The 27,164-nt window shown below is 37.8% G+C and overlaps 1 protein-coding gene across 1 annotated transcript in view; it reads left to right on the top strand.

Annotated features, from left to right (window-relative positions):
* Positions 1–27,164, top strand: part of CPQ (carboxypeptidase Q) — a 628,024-nt gene that overhangs the window by 401,003 nt on the left and 199,857 nt on the right. Inside the window, exon 5 of the mRNA XM_043996276.1 lies at positions 5,339–5,450. Within this exon, the coding sequence (XP_043852211.1) occupies positions 5,339–5,450 (112 nt within the window). The remainder of the gene's footprint in view (positions 1–5,338; positions 5,451–27,164) is intronic.

Below are 27,164 nucleotides of genomic sequence, written 5' to 3'. Positions count from 1 at the left end.
GGTGGGAAGTTGGGGGCTGGAACCTAATAGTCTACAAGAGGGTCTTAGGAGAAGGGTAGAACCTCTTTTCTGTTCAATTTTTGATGATTCTGGAGAAAGTGGCCCCCTTTACACTTCACCTCGTTATAAAAAAAATTTGCATTAAGTGAAATAATGGAGGTCTCCTAACAGACTTGACTCTGGATCTATAAGGTGTAAGAACTAAAAGTGACCTTAAATAATCTTAACTTGCTCACTTTACAGATGAGCATACTGAGGCCTGTTGAAATGAAATGAATTGCTCTAGAATAGATCATGAAATGGGTTCATTGCAGTGGTAGCACCAAAACAAATCTCATGGCCCACACAATCTAGCACACTTTATTTGCATCTCACTGCCTTTCAGTTATATCACTGGAAATTTAAACTTTGGTCAGAAGATGTTGGATATTTGATCTGTTGTTTAGGCCTCTGACTTCTTAAAATATCTACTTAAAAAACCTAAATTTCTATGTAATATTTTTTACAGTTTTTGCTAGCACATACTTCTCTAAATCCCTTTAACTTGTTCCACACATCTCTAAAACTGCAGAAAAGTGAAAGTACCGGTCATATCCCATTAGAACAAAAACTTCTGTATAATGAAAAAGATTGACATGGATCAATAAATGGTCCACTTCTTTTCTTTTCTTTTCTTTTTTTCTTTTTTTTTTAGTGAGGCAATTGGGGTTAAGTGACTTGCCCAGGGTCACACAGCTAGTAAGTGTTAAGTGTCTGAGGCCGGATTTGAACTCAGGTACTCCTGACTCCAGGGCCGGTGCTCTATCCACTTTGCCACCTAGCTGCCTCGGTCCACTTCTTTTCAGAAGTGCTTTAACGCACCAAAATTCCCACACAACAAAAATATTAATAATCCACTGAAATATTTGTCCTATATTGTCCCCAAAAGTTTGTTGAGATTTAGGTATACTGAGAATATCCTCTACTTAGATTCAATGTCCCACTATTATGACCACTATCCTTGTGGTTAGCTCATATTAAGTCCGTGAGTTCTAAATCCTTTTCTACACCTTTACATGTTGCCACTTGTTTGCTTATTGTGTCCTTAAAAAAAATTAAAATTCTACAGCAGTTACATGTTGTGCACTTATCTATAATAAGATTCTGAGCACTTTGATAATTTATTCTGAATTCTGATCTTGTCCTCCAAATCTGACCTCATTTCCAGATTGGAGTCCTTAGCAAATGTCCTCATTGTTACCTAGATCAGAATTCATTTATCTATATGCAAACAGTTGCAATGCAAGTCTCATGTGTCTAACATTAAGTTCATAACAAAAAGTAATAATAATAATAATAATAGTCGACATATAAGGCCTCTTTCCTCCAAGTGTAAACCTCAAAGATTTACAAAGTACTTTATAGAAAACATAACAACATCTCTGATTTGAAAGGGACATCTGAGGCCATCTTGTTTTACCCATTGAATGGCCATCTGTCCTTTGCTTGGAGATCTCAGTGAGGGGAGGCCAAAACACTACCTCATGAAGCAACCCATTCATTCATTCTGTAAACATTTATTAAGCACTTACTATGTGCCAGGTACTGTGCTAAGCTCAGGAGATCCAAAGAGAGGCAAAAGATGGTCCCTGCCCTCAAGGAGCTTACAATCAAATTGGAGAGATTCATTCCGCTTACTGATGGTTCTAATTGTTAAGATGTTTTTCCATGCAATTAATTATCTTATTTGAGAACATATCAATTTGTATATGAATAGTAACTATAGTTAATATTGTGCTGATCTTACAAATGAGAAAACTGAGGCACCAAAATGGTCAGGGACTTGCCCATGGACATAGCTAATAAGTGTCAGAGGTGGGATTCATACCCAGGTCTTAGCATATTCCAGGCCCAGTGTTCTTTCCTTCTTCCATACCTTGCTATCTCCAGTATTTCTTTTTTTCTTTTCTTTTCTTTTCTTTTGGTGGGGCAATGAGGGTTAAATGATTTGCCCAGGGTCACACGGCTAGTAAGTGTCAAGTGTCTGAGGCCAGATTTGAACTCAGGTCCTCCTGAATCCAGGGCTGCTGCTTTATCCACTGTGCCACCTAGCTGCTGCCCCTATCTCCAGTATTTCTATTCATTATTTCATTGTTCAGGGGAAGGATAAAGATTCTACAGAAACACCAAAGACCAAACTATATAAAATTTCCCTTGTTTCCTGAGTTTGACTATATTTAAATATAAATCCATCTTTGACTATATTTCCACTTCTAATTTTATATTTAATCCTGAATAGGATTTGATTTGAGGGGGGAATATGGAATATTTTGAAAAACATTATCAAGAAGTACCACTTACCAATCCATAAACACTTATGCCAAAGAAAAGTTACAGAAAAAGAAAGCAGAATTAACTTTTCTTCTCTTCTTAAAAAGAAATCCTGATCTAAGTAAAAGTTCATTCAAAAATTGTTAAACTCTCTTCCAGTCTGTTATTCATTTTAATTGTGTCACTTCAGGGATTATAAGAGAGATGAGAATGCCAATTGATTCGAATATCATCCCAAATGGGATTACATTTTTTTTTTCAAATTAGAGTTTCCTGTTGTTGAAATATATGTTTGACCCTGGGGTCAAAGGAATAATTCCACCTGGGTCAGCTCCATGGCTATTTAGGGGAACAGTGTGAAGTCATATATGACTACAATGAAATGGGACTTTGGTTTTATCTATGCAGACAGAGGCAACAGAGGAAAGGAGCTCAGTTCTTTCTTAAAGGCAGGCAATCAAGATAATTCACTCTGAAAGACCTTCCTTATCCTTAATTATCCAGATATTTAGTGCAACTCCACTTGGCAGATGTTCAAAATTTACATACACACACACACACACACACACACACACACACACAGAGGTTCAGGTGGAAACTTTATATATTTTCTTCTTTTTTTTTTCAGGGCAATTGGGGTTAAGTGACTTGCCCAGGGTCACACAGCTAGTAAGTGTCAAGTGTCTGAGGCCAGATTTGAACTCAGGTCCTCCTGAATCCAGGGCTAGTGCTTTATCCACTGTGCCACCTAGCTGCTCCCAGAAACTTTATATATTTTCTAAGACAAAATTACTAATTTTCCCTGCAGGTTAAGATAATCATGATTTGTGATTTTAGAAATTAGTAATTTTCTCTTAGGAAACTTTATATATTTTCTAAGAGAAAATTACTAATTTTTAAAATCACAAATCATAATTATCTTAAAGCTGCAGGGATTCTACCTCTTAGAACATGATATTATCTCCAGGCTTATTTAACAGTAAAGTAAATTTAAGTATTATAATTTAACTATTATAAGTATTATATAAGTCCATTATAATAGTTGGGTTTAAATCTCCCTTCCTCCATACACTTACTGCCTCCGTGACCCTGGGAAAGTCACTTGATCTCTTAGTACCTCATTTGTGCCTTTCTCATTTGTAAAATGAAGGAGCTGGACTTGATATCTTCTGAGAGTCCTTTCTGCTCTAAATTCTTTTGGATCATTGGACCATAGATTTAGAGCTAGGAGTAGCTTTGGAAACTATTTAGTCCAACCCCCAAATACTTTTTCTTATTTTTTCTTTTCCTTTTTAATTTTATTTTTAATTTGTGGAATAAAACAAGCATTTCCATTATATGGTACAATAAAAAAGATGATTGCACATGAAATATACAACAAAAATCACCACATAAAATTTCTTTTTTTTTGTTCCCTGCCTCTACCCTAGAGATGGCTACTATTAGGCACAAATAGGTGTGTCTGTCTATCTATCTATCTGTCTGTCCGTCTGCCTGTGTCTGTCTGTCTATCTAACAATCTAATCTCTATATATGTATATATGTATGTGTTTATGTCTATGTCTGTCTATCTATCTATCTATCTATCTATCTATCTATCTATCTATCTATCTATCTATCTATCTATCTATCTATCTATCATCTATCCATCTAAGAGTGATGGGGTTTTTGTTATTGTTATTGTTCTTTGGTATAGGCACAAGCCATGTATCTGAATATTGATTCCCTTGTCTTTGCAAAACCTCCAGAGAATCATGTGTTTCTCTGTCACTGGTTTCCTAGAACAGAACTAATCAGGTGTCTTTAATATATACTTATTTGCGTGAATATACACATGCAGGTATATTATATATATGTAAAAATTTTCTATACATACTTCTATTTATCAGTTCTTTCTCTGGATACAGACAGTGTCTTCCTTCATATGTCCTTTGTAGTTCATTTTCTTTCTTTCTTTCTTTTTTTTTTTTTTGCGGGGCAATGAGGATTCAGTGACTTGCCCAGGGTCACACAGCTAGTAAGTGTCAAGTGTCTGAGGCTGGATTTGAACTCGTGTCCTCTTGAATCCAAGGCCAGTGCTTTATCCACTGCACCATCTAGCTGCCCCCTCTTTGTAGCTCATTTGGGTATTTATAATAGTCAAAATGACTTAGTTGCTCAACTAAGTCAGTATTGCTAAAAAAAAAACCAACACAAAAAGAGTATTGCTATTATTGTATAGAATGTTATCTTGGTTCTGCTTATTTTGCTCTTCATTATTTTGAGCAAATCTTTGCATGTTTTTCTAAAACCATTGAGCTCATCATTTCTTACAGCACAGTAGTATTCCATCGCAATCATATATCACAACTCATTCAGCCATTTCCCAATTGATGATGAAGTTCAAAAAGGTTAGACAACTTGCCCATGGTCACACAGGTAATTAGTGCAAGATCTAGAATTAGAACTAAGGCCTTGATTCCAAATAGAGTGTTCCTTCTACTGTCTCATGAAATCCAATAGAGTACCATATGCACAAATCAATCACCAAGCATTTATTAAGCACTGGAATAGGCTCTGGGAATATGACTACAGTAAATTTTAAAAGCCTTGCTCATAAAAAGAATTCAATAAATCATTACTTAATGAAGGCAAAAGGTCATAGGATCAGAGATTCAAAGCTGGAAGGATTCCGGCATCAAAACTGGAGAGGGCCTCAGGGTCCATCCCCTTCATTTTAAAGATGGGGAAACAGACCCAGAGAACGCAATTGACCACTCCATGCCACACAGCTAATAAGTATCTGAGGAAAGATTTAAATAGAGATGCCCCTGACCCTAACTCTAGCTCTCCATCCATTAGAGCATAGCAGGTTGGAGGAGGGGCACCACGCAGAAGATGCAGAATTGGCTTTGTAGATTCTCTTGTGTCAGAAGCTTTCTCTTAACACATTTTGTAAAGAGAATAAATAAAGTCCAGAGAGTAAGTGCCATTTTAACTTATTTTTTCCCATTTAGTAAATCAATATCTCTGTATTTGTATTTTCTAGGTTGTCCTGATCAGTGGACATCTGGACAGTTGGGATGTTGGGCAGGGAGCCCTGGATGATGGCAGTGGAGCATTTGTGTCATGGGAAGCCCTCTCTCTTATTAAAGATCTAGGTAAATTTACATAAAGTTGTTAACTGAGGTGTAAGCATTTCAAGAGGTGGGGTGGGTTCTTTGCTGTTATTGTTGTTCATTGGGGTTTTAGCTCTAGGCACAAGCCCTGTTGCTGAATATTGGTTCCCTTGTGTTTGCAAAGCCTCCAGAGGGTCACGTGTTTCCCTGTCGCTGGTTTCCTAAAACAGAACTAATCAAGTGTCAGTAAGAGTGAAGTCTTACTTAAATTGTATTCCAGACACCGAAGTACTAAATAGATTAATCACCATGGAAAATGAGCATGCCACTGTAACTAAAACAATCTCAGGCATTGTCTGTGGTTGACACCCTGCAAGATTGATGAGGCTACAATTTCTGTGAAAAAAAATAGGAGGATTGATTTCACCAGTAAGACCAGCAGTGCCTTGCCTGTCCTCATCCCCTCCAGTCCCTGTTCAATTTCAGGAAAACTCTATATTCATTGAGTTTTTTAGTCCAGTCCTGTGCATGGAAGCAGCATTTGCAATCACAGAATTCAAAGATAAGCCCAAGTACTGAAATGGCATGGGTGAGTCACCCCACTGAATCCAAGACAGATTATAATATCCACCTCAGCTAAGTCTAGACTTGGAAGTCTGGAGGCGAGAAGAATTGAACAATTGTATTGTAATGAGCATCTTTACAAGGATAAGGCAGAGGTGTTTCTATTGTGAGGGCCAGAAGGTTTGGTTCTCCCGGGGCAGAGAACCATTTGCTCTTTTAAAGAAATACTGCTGTAGTCATCTCCAGTGGGAGTTAAACTTTTAGCTTTTTATTGGCTGTGGCCTTGGAATGAATAGTCTACTGTGTAACTCTGTGCTGTGGGATTGCTTGAAATTTTAATTGTTTCGTTATTCTGTAGGGAAGATGATGGAATCATAAATTTAGAGCTGGGAGAGACCTTTGAAGTCATCTAGTCCAATCCCCTCCTTTTACAGATAAGAAAACTGAGGCCTGGAATGGTTAAGTGATCTGCCTATGTTTACATTGGTAGTCATGGGCACAGCTGGGATTTGAACCCAAGGCCTCCAATGCCAAGCCCATTGCTCTTTCCAGTACTCCGAGGAAATGGAAAATACTGTTTGCTTTTTGCATCACAGTCATTTCTGGATATGTATAATGTATAGCACATGCTTGTAGCTGTGTTGTCATCACATATGCTAACTAGTGTGATGGAAACACTAATTAGAATTACATTTCTCACTATGTGAAATCAGACCATATTAATCAAAGTACACAAACAACTACCTGAGAACAAACTACCAATTTGAGACTTGGAGGTTAAGATAAGCAAGTATCTTTCCTCTTGTACTCACAACAAGGTTCCTTCTCTGCCCAGCTGGAGTTTGTGTGTCTCCCTCCAAGGTGGCAATCTGGCAAATTTCTGTTAGTCAGTCAACATTATATTCAAACAAACATGAACTTGCTTGAGTCTCAAGTTCAAAAAACACAGGAGCCGGCCCTAGTCACATCCCAGGAACAGGTAGACTGGTGGGGTCCCCAGTGTCTTTTTTACACTCCTAGCTATGGGTGTTCCTAAGTGGTTTGTTTTAAAGCACATAATTTGTTGGTAGTTTACTACATAAATGACTGATATAGTTGCTTATGATATTTCCCTCTCATCCTCCACAAACTTAACCCTTGTCCCTCATAAAATAGAAAGACAATAAAGTAACTATAACTTACTCAGTAATAGAATCTAACAACAAGTGCCATGTTCTGTTTTTCTATGTTCTTCCTCTCTGGTAAGATCTAGAAGGACTGAGATTAGTTATTACAGTTACTCAGAATTGGCCTTCCTTTTAGTGTTTTTTTATATCATTGTAGTTATTGTGAATATTTTTCTTCTGGTTTTGCTTATTTTATCCTGCCTCAGTTCATATAAGTCTTCCTGTATTTCTTGAAATTCCTCATATGTGTCATTTTTGCCATCCAATAATATCTCATTATATTCATATGATTGGATCATAAAGATAGCGTTGGAAGGACCCTCAGTGGTCATCTAGTCCAAACCTCCCATTTTACAAATGAAGAAACTGAGACACAGAGAAGTGACTTGTCCAAATCTGATAGGTATCAAAGTACAAAATTGAGACTCAAATCCTAGTTTTCTGGCTCTAAAGCCAGTAATCTTTCTATTGTACCATGCTGCCTCAGCCTGTCACCGTTTGTTGGGCATCCACTTTTCCCATGCCTCCTTCTTTGTTTCCATAAAAAAAGAAGGTGCTATGAATGCTTTTTATATATATCAGACCTTTGTTGCTGTCTTTGGCCTGCCTGGGGTAAATATTCAGTAGTGGGATTGCTGGATCAAAGGATGTGAACAATTTAGTTTATTTTCTTGCTTAATTCAGGATTGTTTTCCAGAACAATTAGATGTAATCACAGTTCCACCAATCAGGTATTAGTGTGCTATAATGCAATGTAAAATGTAGTAGATATAAAAAAAAAAGGTTTTTTTTTCTCTATTTTGGTTTGAAGAGACCTTAGCACCTGATGTCTTCTAGTCTTGGCAGACTTATAGTCCTGCCAATTATTCCATTGCATAAATTTACTTTTGTTCTTAAGGGTAGGGTTTTGGATATAGCCACAATGGGAAAAAATTCCACATGCAACGTACCTGTGTTTTGGAAAGGTGGGGTGTGGTGTGTTGGGGTGTGTGTGGGGAAGATCTTGTGCTTCTAATTGTATGAACACAGACAACTCTGGATAATATGAATGAAAGGTTAGTCCTTCATTGAAAAATTGGAAAGGTCCTAGTAAGGTTGAGCTATATATGAATTTTAAAATGAGCACATAGTTATAGTAATTACAAATGAGAGATCACATTGCAGGAGGAAAGCAAACTATATCATTAGAGAAATGTATCACAGGACAGAAAGACAGGCCAGTCATTTGGAGAGAACATGGGATAACTGGGGGATAATCAGCAGGTTCCATTGAATTGTCAAGAGATGTAGAGGTAGAGCCTTAGTAGTTTGGGTGGGTCCTCTGTGGCACACCTCCAGGTTAGCAAGGACAGCAATTGCATAGGGTGGACATGCATGAATGGGTTGTGATTGCCTCATTGGAGAGAGTCCCTATATTGATGAGTCTACAGAGGCATCAAAGTAGAAGTACTAAAACATCATTATCCTACATGGCCTCTCTGCCTTCTATCTCTCCTTTCTTTGCTCTATGCTATACTTTGCTGGCAGATCAGTGCACAGCTAATTCCTAATACACAACTCTAGTAATATGATTTCTTGTTTCCTTCTCAACATCCTTCAATGGCCCTTCATTGCCTACTGAATAAAGTACAATCTCAGCCTGGCATTCAAGGACTTCTACAATTTGGTCAATGCTACCTCATTTGGGTGCCTTTCTCACTATTACCCTTCACATATCCTACTGTTCTTGAAATTCTCAGAATATATTATTTATTTTCCTGCCTCCTTGCTTACATCTGTTATCTGTTCCCATTTCTACTTGTTAAAATCCTACCCATCCTTTAAGGCCACACTAAATTGTCATCTCCCCCATGAAGTCTACACTCATCCCTTCGGGAAGAATCGGCCTCTCCCTCCCCTGAATTTTTGGGAATTGTTTATTTAAACTACCACATTCTACTTTGCATTAATAGTTATAGTTTATTCCACAGTTAAATTCTAAGCTCCTTGATGAAAGGAACATAGGACCATAGATTAAGAGTTGGGGAAGACTTCAGAGGTCATCTGTTCTAAGGCTTTCATTTCATAGATGTATAAGCTGAGTACTAGAGAAATTCATTGGTTTGCCCAGGGTCATACTTCTAGTAAGTGACAGAACTATGATTTGAATCCATATCCTTTGAAGGGACTCTATCTTATTTATCTCCCATGCTATTTTGTGAGTACTACATGCTAAAAAAAATTGTGTGATGATTGAGCAAATGATGAAAAGATGATTTAGTGGACTTTCAGTGGTCAGTGTAGGGAATTCCTTGTATAAAAACTCCTTCTGCCAATGAACATTGGCAGTTCTTTTGAAACTTATTGTCTTAGAGTATTGCCCAGGTCACTAAGAGATTAAGTTGCTTGCACTGGGTCTCATATTATAAGTCAGAGGCAGAATTTGAACCCCAAATTGGTCCTTTTTCCATGATACCAAACTGGCTCTTCTTTCGTTGGTAATCAAAAAAGTTGTTCATTTCAGATTTTATCCATGTTAAACATTTGTTCAGTGTCTCCTGGCTTAATGTTAACTGATATTTTAAAAAATCTATGAAGAAAGTTTCCGAGTCTTTACTTTTAAGCGCAAAGGATTAACGATGGCTTTCCTTAAAAGGTCTGCTTTAAAGCTAGCCAGGACTTTCAAAATGATCAATTATCCTACTCCAGAAATCTATGGTGGATTTTTCTATTATTGTTGTTATTATTCTTTTCAGAATCATGGTCACGGATTTCTATCTTTAGCTTGCTTTTCCTGTGTGTGTTCACAGCAACAGCTGAGCCCCTAACATGCTGAGAATCAAAAATCCCTAGTGAAGGAACTGATATAGCCAAATAAGAAATAGGATATGGTACCGGAGGGCAAGAAATGGGATCATAATTACATATAATAGCACATGGAAAAAATGTTTAATTGGTGAAATCTGGAAAACCCTTTGGGAAAAATTATTTTCCAAGAAAATGAGGTGTGTTTTTTTAGGGGGGGGGGTGTTTTGTAGTTTTTCCAAAGATGCTATGTCATATAGCATGCATGTCAAAGGTCCTTGGTGGAGTTAGTATGAAGTGCTGATAAGTTATGGTCTTGGCCTATTGGGATTCTTTAAAAACTGGGAATGTTTTTCAAAGATACTTCCTTGCCTCTCTCCTCCCATTCTCCACCCCTATTGCCTCACTCCCAGCAGCCAAAAATTTGAACAATAGTCAACTAATCCTGCTCCAGAGTTATTTGTACTTTATCAATGCACAAACTCATCCCTGAACAACTGTAAACAAAAGGTTATTTTCCATGCAGTTCTGCTAAGTACGTTTTGTATCTGTAGGTTTTTTTTAATTTAATGCTTTGTTTATTTTGAGTATCCTTGCCAGGAATACTTTGTTGCCAGTGGACAAATCCTATGGCTAAAGATGTTTTGCTTCAGCTTATTAATTTGTTACTCAAAAAGTAAACACACCACCAGCAATTCTCAAAGTTTTCCTGCTGAGTTAACCAAGGCCAGAACATTGAGATTTTGGTTCTAAATAGATGTTAAGATAGTACTCGCCTTGTTAAAATAGCCACCATTATTAATTGGGTCCTCACAATTTAGGATATGTAAGAAATCTTGTTGCTTTTTGGGGGACATGGGGAGAAAAAATATTACCATGTTAGAAAGAAGGTTAAAGGATGATCTTTTTTGCACACAAAGCCTTGTGTGTTCCCCACAGAGCCTCTTAAGAGAGAGGGCATGAATCCAGTAGAGGACTGGTTGGGCTTCTTTTGCCCTCACAGGAACAATTCTGTATAAGTTAATAGGAATAGAACTGATGGTTATTGATCCTTGACTGCAACAAGAGTAGCAAAGTTAGAATTGCAAGGGAGGAAAATCATGAAAAGTCTGATAAACCATTAGTATAAAAGGACCTAAAGTATATTCGTGAAATCACTTACTTGTATGGTACATCTTTGAGCACTCTTATCTCATACTTATGGACCATAGCTTTTACATCACTGCTAATAGTAGATATTAATTGAAGAGTGGAGGCCAAATGTGGGGCATATTCTCCTACCTTGGCATAGTCCTAGGAGACTAATTCTAGAGAACTAAGGGTGGAGAGGTATTCTGAACTTATGAAATAAAACTTCCTGTTGTACCTTATATTGGGACTGAACCCCAAAGAGAAATGCTGAAATTAACTATTGTACAAAGACCAGTATAAGTAGTTGCCAAATATCTTATCTGGGAAAACTTATCTGGAAGAATCTCTGTACAATTCTACCCCTAGACCAGGTCTGGGAATGTTAGGACCAATCCAGGGAACTGAGATACAAAGAGCTTTAAATCTAAAGTACATCTGACTGACTTTGTGGGATTGGTTTCTTTTCTTTTTTCATTCTAGTATTTGAGAAGCCATCTTTCTGCACATGAGGATTGTATTAATTTTGGTTTGGTAGAAACATTTAATGATACAACCATAGTTGGAAAAAGTAATGAAAATACAATCACAAAACTTCAGAGTTAAAAAGGGAACTTAGTGGTCATCCAGTCCAATTATATTTGAACATATCTAACATATACGATAAGTGTCCATCCAACTTTTGCTTAAAGAGTGGTAGGGAAGCCACCACCACTCAAGTCAACCCATTCCACATTTGGATATCCAATTGTTAGGAAATTCATAGGTGATTTAAATTAAGCCTAAATTTGCCTCTTTGCCACTTCCATGCATTGCTCCTGGTTCAGACCTATAGGGTTGGGCTGAGCCAACTGTATTTTCTCTTCTACATGCCAACTCTACAATTACTTATAAAGTCAGTTCCTCCTAAATTGTGTGTGTTAGCACATACTCAAATGCAAAATGTACCCAAAGAATTACTTCCTTATTCCATGTAGCTGAACTTTAGTGAATGCACATCTTACAGATAACTCTTGAAAAAGGACAGAAAACTCAATGTGCCAAATTTTCATGTGACTCCAAATGATTCTGAGTTGGGAAGGGGATTTTTTTTCCCCTTGAGTTGATTAGTAATCTTATGAAATCTCTGCACTCTGACGCTTAGCATTTGTTCTCACTACTGGATTCTGTATACTGGGAAGAAGACTGTAGTCAGAAGAAATTGTGTTCTTTTAAAATCATTACCCTTCTCTCAACATCTTCTGGGAAATGGTATAACAACTCTACAAGGGAATAAAAGTTTTTAACTAAAGCAAACAAAGTCTCCCTAAATTCCTCACCATATTTTTCCTGTTAACCTTAGATTTATTATTTTTATTTCCTTTCCTTGTTTTAATTTTAATGTTTGGAAGTTTATATTTGTTTTTACTGAAAAGAACTTGTTACATAATTGACTAGATTTATTTTTTGTTGATGGCTGAATCATAAATATCAAAGCCTACAGAGAAATTCATTTGGTTACTTTTCTCCTTTTGTTATAGACATTTATAACTCCAAAAAGTAGGATGGTAGTGATATGGAATATATTTTGTCTTGTTTCGAGACTTCTTTTCATGGGGTTATGAGATGAGTTGCTCATTTCTTGTTAAAATATTGTACTTCCTCTGGTTGTAGCTTCTGTGTTTATCATAAGACCTGTGGTAGATACATGTTTTCTCAGCTGGGACTTGCTGAATTCTTTTGCTGTGGACTGGTTTGAAGTCACTTATAAGTTTTCTCGCTTTCATCAACACACTTAACATCTTTGCATTTTGCATTATCAACATAGAAATTTCCACTGTCTGCAAAAAAAAGGGGGAAGAAAAAGAAAATACAGGAAATATTTCTTGATAAATTTGCCAGATATACCAATGGCATAAATGAAGATTTACTTAATATTAACCACATAGGATGTGATTTAACTTTAGATTAGATAAAGCAAACTCCTCTTCCTCCTTTAGCCACTTTAGAACCTCTCCTCTGGGCAGCTAGGTGGCGCAGTGGATAGAGCACCAGCCCTGGAGTCAGGAGTACCTGAGTTCAAATCCGGCCTCAGACACTTAACACTTACTAGCTGTGTGACCCTGGGCAAGTCACTTAACCCCAATTGCCTCACTTAAAAAAAAAAAAAACAACCCTCTCCTCTGCCTTAGACTGAGTGAGTATATCTACAATACATCTATTTACTTATTTTAGCTATAACCTAGAAAGTGTTTTCTATGTGGAGGAGTCAAGATTCTGCTCCTGGGGATTATAGAATAGTGACCAATTTTTATGACTGTATGAAGAGAGGTTATCTAGAAGGTAGAAAAAGGGTATTCTTTAATGAAGAAAGTTAAGCTTCAGTGGGAACAAATGCCAGCTAGCTTAAGATATTTGAGTTGTTAGGAGAAGTAATAATCTTCAGTACTTTAAGGTCTAGATCACTTTAACTTTTACCATATTGCCTCTCAGGAAGCTTATCTTGACAACAGGGACCATTAAAGACTAGGTTACTATTGAACATGATGAGATATCCTCCTAAAAGGATTTTTTAAAATAACCTTATTTGTAGCTTTTATTTTTATATTGCCTTAATTTCCCTTACTTAAAAAGCCCATCCTCGGGGCGGCTAGGTGGCGCAGTGGATAAAGCACTGGCCCTGGATTCAGGAGTACCTGAGTAAAAAACTGGCCTCAGACACTTGACACATACTAGCTGTGTGACCCTGGGAAAGTCACTTAACCTCCATTGCCCCGCAAAAATAAACAAACAAAAAACAAAAAAAAACAAAGGCCCATCCTTTATGACAAACAATAAAAAATAAAGAGAAGAAGGGAAAAGCAGTTCAGCACAACTGGCATATGAGCCAAGTTTGACAGTATATAAAGGAAAGAAATGGAAGGAAGGAGGTGCTTTTCCTCTTCAGATCTTTAGAAACAATCTGGTCTTTGTAATTACAGTGTTCAGTTTTGGTTTTCTTTTCTTTTTTCTATTTATATTATTGTACACATTGTTTTCTTTTTCTTACTTCACTCTGCATCAGTTAATCTAAGGCTTCCCAGGCATCTCTCAATTTTTCATATTCATAATTTCTTATAGCACAATAACATGCCTTTACATTCATGTGCCAGCCATTCTTCTGGTGCCCTTTTTAAAAATTGATTTTTATTTCTATCTTTTGTTTTTATATCAACTTAATATTCCCTTGTAATTTTCTCCTTCCCTTTTTAGAAACCAGCCTTTAAAACAAAAAAAAGGAAGGAAGGAAGGAAGGAAGGAAGGAAGGAAGGAAGGAAGGAAGGAAGGAAGGAAGGAAGAAAACTAATTGACCCACTGGAAAAATCTGATGTTTTAAGCAATATTTCACTCCTTTGGTCCCTGACTTCTACAAAGGAGAATTCTTCTCAGAACTCTTCTTTGAAGCCAAGTTTAATGATCATAATTCGAAGCATTCAGTTTTTTATGGTTGTGGTTCTTGTTTTTTTCCATTTGTATTATTGTAGTAATTATATATATGCATACACATTCGTACACATGCATATATATAATATATATAACTATGTATGTGTATATGTATATATGTGTGTATATATATACACACACATAATTTTCCTGTTTACTTTGTATCAATTCATGTAAGTCTTCCCATGCTTCTCTGAATTTACAGCAAAACAAAATCCCATTACATTCATGTACCACAATTTGTTTACCCATTATTATTGTTGTCCTTTAAAATAATATTCTTATTATTAGAGAAGAGCACAATTAGAAGACTACACAAGGTCCCTGCCAGACTGATTTGGTGATGCAGCAAGACACAACATAATTAGGCTCTAGGGAGCCTGAGCCATGAGTATTAGTCAGGATGGAGATCCCAGCTGGGCTGCTCTTCAGGAACTACAGCCTCCACATTCCTGGCTAGATTCCCTGGACCATGTGGTTGTTGAAGGTGAAACTGTCTCCTTCCCCTGAACATGCTAAAAGTTTAAGAGCTAGAGCTATATCTTTCCCCGTTAGCTCTTCAATCGGTCAAGCAACAAGTATTTAATTTAATGCCTACTAGGTGCCAGACACTGTTATAGGCACTAGGGATATTCAAGATAAGTTAATATATTCTATTGGGGGAGGCAGCAAAAACCCAAGTATTTCTAGGCTAAATATTAAGTGAATAAATGAAAACATAAACACAGTAGTTAAAGACAAGATAGTTTAGGAGGGAGTGCACTTTCAATTGAGGGCTCGGGAAAGGCAGGAATTCTGAGGCAGAGAGAAGGCTGTGCATTACGTCCTTCTGGAAGCCCTCTTGTCATGCCTGTTCCTCTGACTTGATCAGGGGCTGTGGTCTGTGGTGCCTTTCAGAGCTACTTCAAAATCTATTGCATTTATGTCACTGAGCCTAAAAACCGAGGTCTGCTTCTGATACAGAAATGCATCCTGAGATCCCCTTGGCCCTGAAGTCACCCTTCCCTTTTGGCCTTGTGGTCAGCTTCATTTTAAAAGTGATCTGTGGGAGTTGAGTGGAATTCTACTTGGTGTGACTCCTTCTCATATTCCCCCACAACCTTGTGATCCTGGATGGAGGAAAAGACCAAGTAAGGAAGGACTCCTGGAAAAATTAAAAGGCCCTCTTAAGGAGTGTCAACATGGTATGGTAAAATGAGTAGTGGGTTTGAAATCAAAAGTCCTGGGTTCAAATCATGCCTTTGATCATTACTACCTGTGGGAGTTTGTCAAGTTGATGAACAAATATTAAGTGCCTGCTATATGCTAGGCACTGGACATAGAAGGGGAAAGAAGGTTACAGTTCCTACTTGCAATGAGCTTACCTCAGTTCCTTACTTGCAAAACAAGGGAGTTGAATTAGATGGCCTCTGAAATCTCCTCAGACTATTATTCTGTGTTCTTTAATGCAAAAGGGCTTTTACTCTATATTAATAATTCTTATCCCGGGGTAAGATAACTTGTTTTTCCAATATTTTGATCACTGTATTCCAATATGATAGCTTTTCTTTATAATCTCATGCATTTTATTTTGTGCATTTGAAAACATTCTGAGAAGGAGTCCATAGGCTTTGCTAGACTGCTAAGGAGTCCATGATACAGAAAAGGTTAAGAACTACATAGTGGAATGTGATTTCCTATGAGCATATGCCCTGCCCTGAGTTTTGATCTCAGACCTAAATCACTAGCCTTTCCTCTTCCCTTCAGCTTCTAGCACCTTTCCTAAAAATTACCTTATATTTATTTCACATACATTTTATCCTATGGGCCAATGTATATACTTATAAGCTTACATTTATCTCTCCCCCTAGCAGCTCCTCCCCCCGCCCCCCCCCCCAATCCAATCTCCTCCAGAGCACAAATTGTTTCATTTCTCTTTGTAGACTCAAGAGCTTAGCATGGTTCCCAGCACAAAGGTAGACACTTAGATGCTTGTGGATTGATCGACTGATTGATTGAAGTCACTGGACACAAGTCCTGTTGAAGTTTTTCACCAGCACTTTTCATGTTCTCCGTCCTCAGCGCTGGGGAAATCAGACAAGTCAGAACCTGTGGATGTGATTCATGCTAGACAGTGACTCTTTTAGGAGTGAGCCAAGCTTCTGTGTCAAGCTCCCATTGACTCAGCCTCTGTACCCATGGCCCATTGATGTAGTTTAGCTCAGCCCAGATCTTCCTCATCACCCTGACCCACTATCCATTGTCTGTTTGGTAGGGCCTCATAAACAACCATCACATTAAGACTCTGGCTTTACTTAAAGCATAGCTTATGGTTGATTAACATATCAAAGGATAACTGGAAGGGACCTTGGGGATAACCTAGTCTAACTTTCTCCTCTTATAGAACAGGAAACTGAGATGGAAAGAACTCAGGTGGATTTGTCCACAATCACAAAATTGCTATATTTAATTGGCCTTTTCCTTGTTGAGGAAGAGTGATGATTGTGCTGCCTCCTAAGGAAGAGATAGAGACAAGACACATGATTGCATTGGTTCAGAGACCTCCAGGATGCAGAGACTGTCTCCACCAATGTAGGTTGGCACACTCTCTGAAACTCAGACTCTTAAATATTGTGCAGAGAGCACTGAGAGTTTACGTTATTTGCCCAGGGTCACACAACCAGTTAAATCCAAGGCTTCTTGGTTCGGAGCTTTTTCTCTTTAGTCACAATTCAGGAACCTCAGAGGCAGCTAGGTAGTACAGTGGATGGAGTTCCAGTCCTAGAGTTAGGAAGTTGTTTTTGTTGTTGTTTAGTCATTTTTCAGTCGTGTCCAACTCAAGTCGTGTCTTGGCAAGAATACCAGAGTGGTTTGACATTTCTTTCCCTAGCTCACTTTACAGATGAGGGAACTGAGGCAGTTAAATGACCAGTCCAGGGTCACACAGCTAGTAAGTGTCTGAGTCCGCATTCTAACTCAGTTCTTCCTGACTTGAAATCTGGTGCTCTATTTACTACACCATCTAGCTACCCCAGAGTCAAAGTTCAAATCCAGCTTAGCTAATTAGCCTTGGACAAATCACTCAACCTCCGTTTCCCTCAGTTTCCTCTGCTGTAAAATGGAGATGAGGATCAAATGAAATACTATTTGTAAAGTACTTACAGTTCCTGCTACATAGTGGGTACTATATAACTTCTAGCTATTATTATTATTACTTTATTTGCCTATTTTCCATGATCACAGGACCCTTACCTGGCTGTGTCCCCTGACTTCTCTATGTAATTATAAGTACAAACTTAGAATATTTATGAACAAAGAAAGTAACGGCGTAGGAAGTTGCTGCTTGGGGTCATTTCATTTCCTTAAAAGTCAATTATTTTAAACAAATGAACAAAAAAGAGGTCAAGGAAATGGGTTAGAGAAAACAGAGGCTTTGTATCCAGTGCTCATCTTCTCCCCAATGAATCAGCTCTCAGCTGGCTTTCTGCTTTTAATATATTCAAAGCCCACAGATTTTCAGGCAATACCACAGAAAATGTTCATGCATAGATCACTGATTATGTCCAATGGTGCTTGTATTCTTGCTCTTTCACGGTAAGAATACATTTTCAAATATAATTGAAACTATTCTGAGCTTTTGTCTTGATTAATGTTGTCTGGGAAAATAAAAGCCAGGAAATGCTTCGAAGACAATATTTGTGTTCTCAGCACTACATCCCAGGAATTGCTTTAGAAAACCCATTTCATATTTCCTGGTTTACTGGAGCCCCTTAGAAGTGAAGCAATATTTTATTGATTTGGGAATTATTTCTATTCTCTTAGTGGAGTGGGTGATTTCATCTCTTATAATTGAGGAATTTTAGATCAAGCCATGTGAATAGCATTTTTAACCTACATTGAAGAATTGATGGTGGTTTTCATTTAATTCTGTATGGCTTTAGTAATTTGGAGAAGAGCTTATGGTTAAAGCTATGAAACAAGCATTAACTTGATAAAAAGGTCTGCACTCAGAGTTACTTTTTAATCTGAACATCAATCTCAATCGTGTTGTCTCCTTGTTCTTTGGTGTAATCTTCCTCACCATGATGCTTGTGGTCATTGTGCATTCATTTTTCAGTCATGTCTGACTCTTCATGTACCCATTTGGAATTTTCTTGGCAAAAGTACTGGAATAGTTTGCCAAGCCCTCCTCTAGCTTATTTTACAAATCAGGCAACGGAGGCAAACAGGATTAAGTGACTTACTCAGGGTCACAAAGCTAGTAAATGTATAAGGTTGGATTTGAAGTCTGGTCTTCCTGTTCTATACACTATGCCACCTAGATGTCCCAGCATGATTCTACTATTGTAGAAATGATGTAAACGGGTGAGCTAGACATCAGGTAAAGTTAGGTAGATCCAGGCCTAGTTGAATGGCTAGACCTAAAGAAGTTGCCTTCATGATTTTATATTAATTTAGATTGTAAACTCCTTCAGGACAGGGACTGGTTTTTTCCCCTCTTTTTCTATCTCAAAAGTTTGGCACAGAGTTTGACACATAGTATGTGTTTAATAAATCATTACTGAACTGAATTTAATTTAATTTATAAGGTGGTATCCAATAAGTTCCCTAGAGATCTATGTCTAATTTTTTCCCCATGATATAAGAAAAGGTATAGATGGTGTATTTATTAAGTTTTTGGGTGATAGGAAGGTAAAAGGAATAGAAGACTTCTACTGTGGTCTCTCTGCTGCTCTGTGCTTCTTCCCTTTCCCTTGCCACTTTTAATGACATGATATTACATTATTATATGGTGCCTGGCACATGGAAGAATGCTTGATAAGTGCTTTTATTTTTTTTTTTTTTGGTGGATAAGTGCTTTTTGATAGTCAATTCTTGATCAGTGTTTCACAAAACAGTTATCCCTTCCACATTGCTGGGGTTAGGAATGGGGAGCCCCCATGATTTGGAAAATCCACATAAATTTTTTGGCCCTCCTTTTGTATCAGAGAAGTATGAATTATTTTGGTATTAAAAGATAAAAGATGTTGATATTATACAATATTATACCTATATTTATACATTTCTGAGTTTTGAAACGTTTTTCTGTGCCATCTGTTGGCCTTCACATATCATCCGCAGTTTCTGCAAAACTCCCCCCAAATTCCCATATAATATCTAAGGTCAACCCATGACATATTGAAACCAGGATGGGGAAAGTCGCAATGTGGAAGGGATAACTGTTTATTCAACCATTCGCCTATTGTTAGACATTTATGTTGCCTCCTCTTTTTAGCGATTACATATAATTGTTCTGTGAACATTATAGGATGACAGATTTAGAGCTAAGAAGGATATTACAGGTCATTAAATACAAATCCCTTATTTAACAGATTAGAAAACTGAAACTTGGAGAGCAGAAGTAACTTGGTTATGGTCACACAAGTACTCAGTGGCAGAAATAAAATTGAACCCAGGTCTTCTGACTCCAGATCACTGCTTTTTCATATATATATATATATACACACACACATATATACACATATATACATATATATACACATATATACATATATACACACATATACACACACATATACATATATACATATATACACATAAATCTATTTACATATATATCCATATATACACAAACATACTTGTGTATACCCATACATGTGTGTTATATGCATATACAGATATACCTATATAATGTATATTCCTATATATCTTAAATCTCTGAACATATAACTTTTTTGTTCTTTTTTATAAGATTTTTCAGAGTATTCACTCAACAATGGGCTTAATGTGTCAAGGGTATGATTATTTTTGTAACTTTAACTGCATACTGACAGGTTGTTCTCCAAAAAGATTCCATAAGTTTGCATTTTTTGTCGGTGAAGAATGCATATTTCAGTTTGTCCACAAACCCACATCTACATTATTAGGTTTTGTAGTTGTTAATTATTTTGCCAAATTCTTCACATGAGGTGGTATTTCTAATTTGCTTAATTGATATCTCTTTGATGATTAGGGAGGTTGAATATTTTTCAACTAATCAGCAGCAGTCTGTTTCCTGTTTTAAAAATTGTTCATGGGGGCAGCTAGGTGGTGCAGTGGATAGAGCACCATCCCTGGATTCAGGAGTACCTGAGTTCAAATCCGGCCTCAGACACTTAACACTTACTAGCTGTGTGACCCTGGGCAAGTCACTTAACCCCAATTGCCTCACTAAAAAAAAAAAATGTTCATAATCCTTGCATCCCTTTATAGTCTTTGCCATATAATTGGCTAATTCAATAAATTGTCATCAAATTAATAAAAAGTACAAGGCATCCCCCAACTGATAAATGGTCAAAGGATATGAGCAGGCAGTTTTCAGAAGCTAATCAACAGTTACATGTAAAAATGCTCTAAATCAGTATTGATCAGAGAAATGCAAATTAAAACAATTCTGAGATACCACTTCACACTTATCAGATTGGCTAACATGATAAAAAAAGGAAAATGACAACTGCTGGAGGGATTGTAGGATAATAGACACAATATTGCATTGCTGCTGGGCTTGCGAACTAGTCAAACCATTATGGGAAACAATTTAGAACTGTGTCCAAAGGGCTATAAAACTGTACATATATGCTTTGACCCAGTGATACCAGAACTAGGTCTGTATGCAAAAGCTATCAAAAGAAAAAGAAAAGGACTTATTTATACAAAAAATATTTATAGTAGCTCTTTTTGTTGTGGCAAAAAAATTGAAAACTGAGGTGAAGCCCATCAACTGGGGAATAGTTGAACAAGTTGTGGTATATGATTATGATGGAATACTATTGTGTTATAAGAAATGATGAGAAGAATGGTTTCAGAAAAAGTCTGGGAAAGTTTATATGAACTGATACAAAGCGAAATTAGCAGAACTAGGAGATGATTATACAGAATAACAGTAATATTGTAAAGATGATCTACTGTGAAAGACTTAACTATTTTGATGAAGACAGTGATCCAATACAATTCCAAAGACCCATGATGAAAAATGCTTTCCACCAGCGAGATGAACTCTGAGTGCATATTGAAACACTTTTTTTTAAATCAACAAACATTTATTTTGTTTTCCATTTACATGTAAGGGTAGTTTTCAACATTCATTTTCATAAGATTTAGAGTTCTAAATTTTTCTCCCTCCCTCTCTCCCTTTCCTTCCCCCTCCACAAGATCACAATCAGGTTATATATGTACAATCCACAAGTGTTCTTTTTATCAGTTCTTTCTATAGGGGTGCATAGTAAGCTTCCTCATTAGTTCCTTGGGATTGTCTTGGATCATTGCACTGCTGAGAGTAGTTAAGTCATTCCCAATTACTCATTGAACAATACTGCTGTCACTACCTACAATGTGCTCTCAGCTCTGCTCACTTCACTATACATCGATGTTCATTAGTCTTTCAAGGTTTTTTGGGGATCATCCTGTTTGTCATTTCCTGTAGCACAAGTCCATTCCACTACAATCATATAACACAGCTTTTTCCATCATTCCTCAATTGATGGACATTCACTTGATTCTCAATTTTGCTGTTGAAATTATATATTACTAATTAAAAATAAACATACAATCTCTTTTCAGTCTATGCTTTACATAGCTGCCAAAATAATCTTTATAATCCACTGATATGATCACATTATTTTTTTGCTCAGAATCCTTTGGTGGCACTCTATTGTGTATAAGATAAAATCCTAACTCCGAAACCTGTCATTTAAGAAACTCCAAAATCTAGTCCTTCCTGTGTTTTGTGTCCCAATGCAATCTGACTTCTCTCTATTTCATAATCTTTCCTAGCATCTTTTGTATTTACCCAGACCATCCCTTAAGTCTGGCTTGCCCTCTCTCTTCATTTCTACCTGTTGAAATTTGGTACTACATACTGAGGATGAAACCTTCATAAAGCCTACCCTGCTCACCTTCAAGTGTTATCTTCTGCCTCAAATTTTCCTCAGGCTCTTTGTCTGGGTCTATCCTTTGCACATAGAACTTGCCACCTTATTTTATACCTGGTTGTATATGTATCCTATTCCTTCTAGTGGATTTCATGCTCTTCAAGGGCAGGGGCTATTCATGTTTGTAACCCCAGAAAGGAGAAGAAATATAGGAGGAGGACAGTAGATTGAAGGCAGGAGACAAACTGACCTGAGAGTGGGTAGGGATGTGGATATGTATAGAAACTTGGAAGTTGAGGAATGCCAATATTCCTCTTTTAGGCAGAAATAAATCCTTTATAATTTGATTGAATGTTTTGAAAACTCTGAATTAAGTCTTGATACAACAAAAATATGTGTGTATCATTCTCCCCTTTTTACCTCTGTTGTCCCTGCTCTTTCATTCATTAGGTCAGAAAGTGTTTCAGTCAAGTAACATGCATTTATCAAGCAGCAACTATGTGTCAGGCACTCTGCTAAGACTCAGGCATATAAAGAGAGGCAAACATACTTACTGTCACTGACCTCAAGGAGCTCATATTCTAATGGGGGAAACGTACTTAAAAATATATGCAATGTAAATGAAAGGTAATCTCAGAGGGAAACTACTGGTGAGGAGTGGATTTTTGGGGGGAAAGGTTGGACTGGGAAAGGTTTCCTGTGGAAGGTGGGATTTGAGCTAAGTCTTGAAACAGAGAAAATTGAAAGTAGAAGTAGGGAAATAGAGCAGTCCAGGCATGGGAGACAGTTAGTGAAAAGGCACAGAGATTGGAGCAGGACGGATGAATCATCATAGGATGTTCTCTCTTCTCACCTTTAGACTGACTTGATTCTCAAAGAGCTAATCCCAGATCTGTATCGGTGTTTGAGCAGAGTACTCATGCAGATTGTTCAAGTGAATGGTACTGTAAGCATTTTGCAAATGTCAAAATTCTGTACCATTATAAGGCATTGTTATTATTAATATTGTTGCTGTTGTTATTGTTTTGTGATAATTGCTTTTGTAGCTCCATTAAGAGCAGACTCCTCTGCCTGCCCTTCAGTTTTGTAATATTCATTTCTGGGATGTCATAGTTTGGTCCTGAAATGATAGGTAACGTGCAATAATGATGCACAGGAATATTTCCAACTATGTTGTTATGTGACAACTATCTGTGAATGGAACTATAGATAGGTTTGAGGAAGATTCCTGAAAGTGTATGGGGAGGGGGAACTGGGTTACCAGCCATAAAGAAAGGGGCCTTGAAAAGTCACATTTTCCAAGCTCCCTTCCCAGCAAAACATCACTAAGACCGTGAATAACACTTATATTCTACCACCTGTCCTAGATCTCTGCAGCTGCTCTGGGATTTAAAAAGGGCTTTGAAGAAGAACTAGACCAGCCTATGGTGCTATAAGCAAGAGACCTTTTTTGATCATGGTTTAACTCATCCCAGGAAGACTTCAAGGTTTAAAAGGGGGTACCAGAGATGGAAGGACAGAAGGAGAGTCAGAGAAAGCAAGGGAAAGATACTATGGAGGTACCTTCCTCCTGATTAGGTCAACAGCCGATCCCTCCAAAGCATAGCAGAGAAGTGCAGGAAAGGGATAGATTACAAAGGATGTCTCACAGGCATCGAGGGAGATGACCATTAAGACATGGCGGGAGGGATGAGTGCAACCCGGCTCTGTGAGAGGCTGCCCTTGGAACTTAGTGTATTCAGGTTATACCAAGAGCTCTTATGACTCGTTCTGGATCAGTGAGTACAATGAACAAAGATGTCAGTTGAGACATCAGAGTAGTTCAGAGATTCAGGAAAAGGCCAGGAGAGATGCAGGGGTATAATAGTAAGCAAGGGTGGGATGTGCACTATCTGGTGCATCTGATGGGTTGTCTGCTCTCTGATGGCACAGGAAGTGAGATGCCAATTAGTAAGGTTGCACAAAAGATGCAAGTTTATAGCATGGAAGTTTCAAGGCATAGGAAGTTCTAGAAAAGAGAGAGGGGTGGGGCATAGGCAGAGTGAAGAGTAAAGAGAGCAGAAGACTAGCCCTCCCCCAAAACAGTTGTTGGTTTTTTAATAAAATCCAATTAACTCAATACTCCAAATCCTCTCTTCTTATCTGCCTCTTTTCTCCTATTATATCAAATAAGATAAGCAGCATTGGTCCAAGATCCATAATCAGCTTTCTCTCCCATCAGATACAGATGTCTAGTTCTGGTTCTTCATGGAACCTTAGGGCATTTTGGTCCCCAAAGCAGAGAAGCCAGGACTTCTTACATCTTCTCTATAGGTTATTGTGCAGACACAATCTGTTAAAAAGTCATTTTTTTTTCTACCTCCATCAGACCTCTTATATATGCCCCCCTACTCCTGACTCACACAGCCATCATTCTGGTCAGATCATCATGTAGCTCTTCATGCATGGCCTCTGCAATAGCCTTCTGGCTGGTCTCTGTGACTCAAGGCTCTCTCCACTCCACTGCCAAAGTGGTTTTTCCAAAAACACAGTTCTGGGTTGGGCATGGTGTCATATGCCTCTAATCTCTGCTTCTGGAGGGGCTGAAGCTGGTTCCACTAGTTCCACTTGACCTTAGGTGTTCTGAGATACAATAAAACTAAATAAAATTGGGTGTCCTTACTAAGGCTAGCACTCATCTGGTGAGTCCCCAGGAATGGAGTGAGGTGGCCCATGTCAGAAGTAGATCATATCTTGGGGCAGCTCAGCATATAAAGCACCAGCCCTGGATTCAGGAGGACCTGACTTCAAGATTAAGGAGAACCTGAGTTCAAATCCAGTCTCAGACACTTGACACTAGCTGTGTGACCCTGGGCAAATTTCTTAACCCTCATTGCCCCCAACCCCCCCAAAAAAGTAGAGCATGTCAAAGCCTATACTGAACAGCATTGGGACCCAACCCTTGAGAGACTGCTTCACTTCCAGCCTCATTGAGCTAGGAAGGTTCAATTGCCTCCTACCCTCCACCACAAAAAGAAGTAATTCTCAGATCTGACAATGTTAACCCCATCTTTCTCAGTAACCACCAGTGACAGTCTTATTTCTGGCTTAAAATATAAAAATCTTCTTTTTGGCATTTAAGTCCCTCCACAACTTGACCTCTTCCTACTTTTCCCATCTTATATTTTACTTCCTTCCAAGCCCTCTGTGATCCAATTACACTGGACTGCTTGCCATTCCTCGCCTAGGACAACCCATCTCCTGATTCTGTACCTTCAATGGCTGAGAATGCTGAGACACAGAAAGATAAAAGAATTTTCCCAAAGGGCACACTTTATTTTTAATATTATCAAAACTGCTTATTCCAGATTGATCACTAATGCCATGTCAATTTCTGTAGACAAGCCTTTCTCTGTGTATGAAAGGTTTCTGGGAACATATTTCATATTTTCTCTCCCTTCCTTCCTTCCTTCCTTCCTTCCTTCCTTCCTTCCTTCCTTCCTTCCTTCCTTCCATCCTTCCTTTTTTTACAGCCACTACTGTCATGGGCAAGGGAGCTTGTGCTTTAGAGTTTTGAAATTGTCATTTGGATTTCACTTGCTAGGAATTAGTGAGGCTGAATGGTCTTTGAAACTTTGATTTGGCGATGATAAGTACTCTCTAAATGGGCAAAAAAATAGAACACATAGTAGGCACTCAGTAAATATATGTTGGCTGATTATCCAAATAAACACACATCTCTGATCTCTTTCACTGTGTCAAATTGGCTTCATCAAAATTTCCCTCTGGATATATCCATCTTTAATGTTGTTTTTCATGCTAATGTCCTCTGCTTTCACAGATGACAACCATATCAAATTATTTAGTCCCTCTATTCCCTTGACACAGAAGGGATGCTTGTCTTTCTTCCTTTGGAGAGAGGTAGGAGATCCCTTTGCATTTGTGAGATATCTATGTTTACCCATGTCCTAATGTTCATTGAAGACTCAGAAGTAGGAACTACTAAAGAGCCTGCTGAAGAATAATTGGAAGCCTAGGCAGAAAACCTTATGAGACCTTTCTAGCCAGAGCATCTCTATTATTGTTAACCTTCTTTCTCTATGGGCAACCAGGAACACCCTTGCAAGTTAATAGGGTTTAGGAGTATGCTTTCCTAGCACTTCATTGTTAGGAAAAATGAATGCCTCTACCATTTATGAGTTGCATGCTAAGTCTTTATGTGTTCACACTGATTTTAAGGATGTGATATTAATAATAAGACTCTCTTTTCATTTCATTGTGGATTTGGAAATAACACCTTAGTTTAGGACCAGGGAAATGGAATTCTTATTTGCAAGGGATATATGCTAAGGTTTACCTGGAGAAGATAAGGACTAGAAAATGTGGGCATAACCTCCATGCCACTTAACTGGATTGGTGATTCTAGGGAATACATAACTATGAAAAGAACTAAACATTTGGCAAATGTCTGTGTAGCACTTAGGAGTTCCCCCCAGCCACACAAACACACATTCACACAAAGACCCTCCAGAAAATTGTCCTAGGTTAAGGTACTCTGTGGGTCCACATGCATGCACAGTCATAACTCATGACCACCAATGTGTTATGTTTACCAGGATCTCAAATGATGGGACCCTAATTTGAAACAAAGGCATTTAGTGAAATAATATAGTGAGAAAAACCCTAGAAATAGAACATTCTCTGTTCTCCAATTTCCTCTTCCCAATGACCTGTGTGACACATTCTCCCAGTAATATAGACACACCATCAATGAGAAGAGGAGG

Source organism: Dromiciops gliroides, chromosome 1 (genome assembly GCF_019393635.1).
Source record: "Dromiciops gliroides isolate mDroGli1 chromosome 1, mDroGli1.pri, whole genome shotgun sequence".
In the NCBI taxonomy this organism is placed as follows: domain Eukaryota; kingdom Metazoa; phylum Chordata; class Mammalia; order Microbiotheria; family Microbiotheriidae; genus Dromiciops; species Dromiciops gliroides.
The sequence above is the reverse complement of the archived record's forward strand: the minus strand, read 5'-3'. Positions and strand labels throughout refer to the sequence as shown.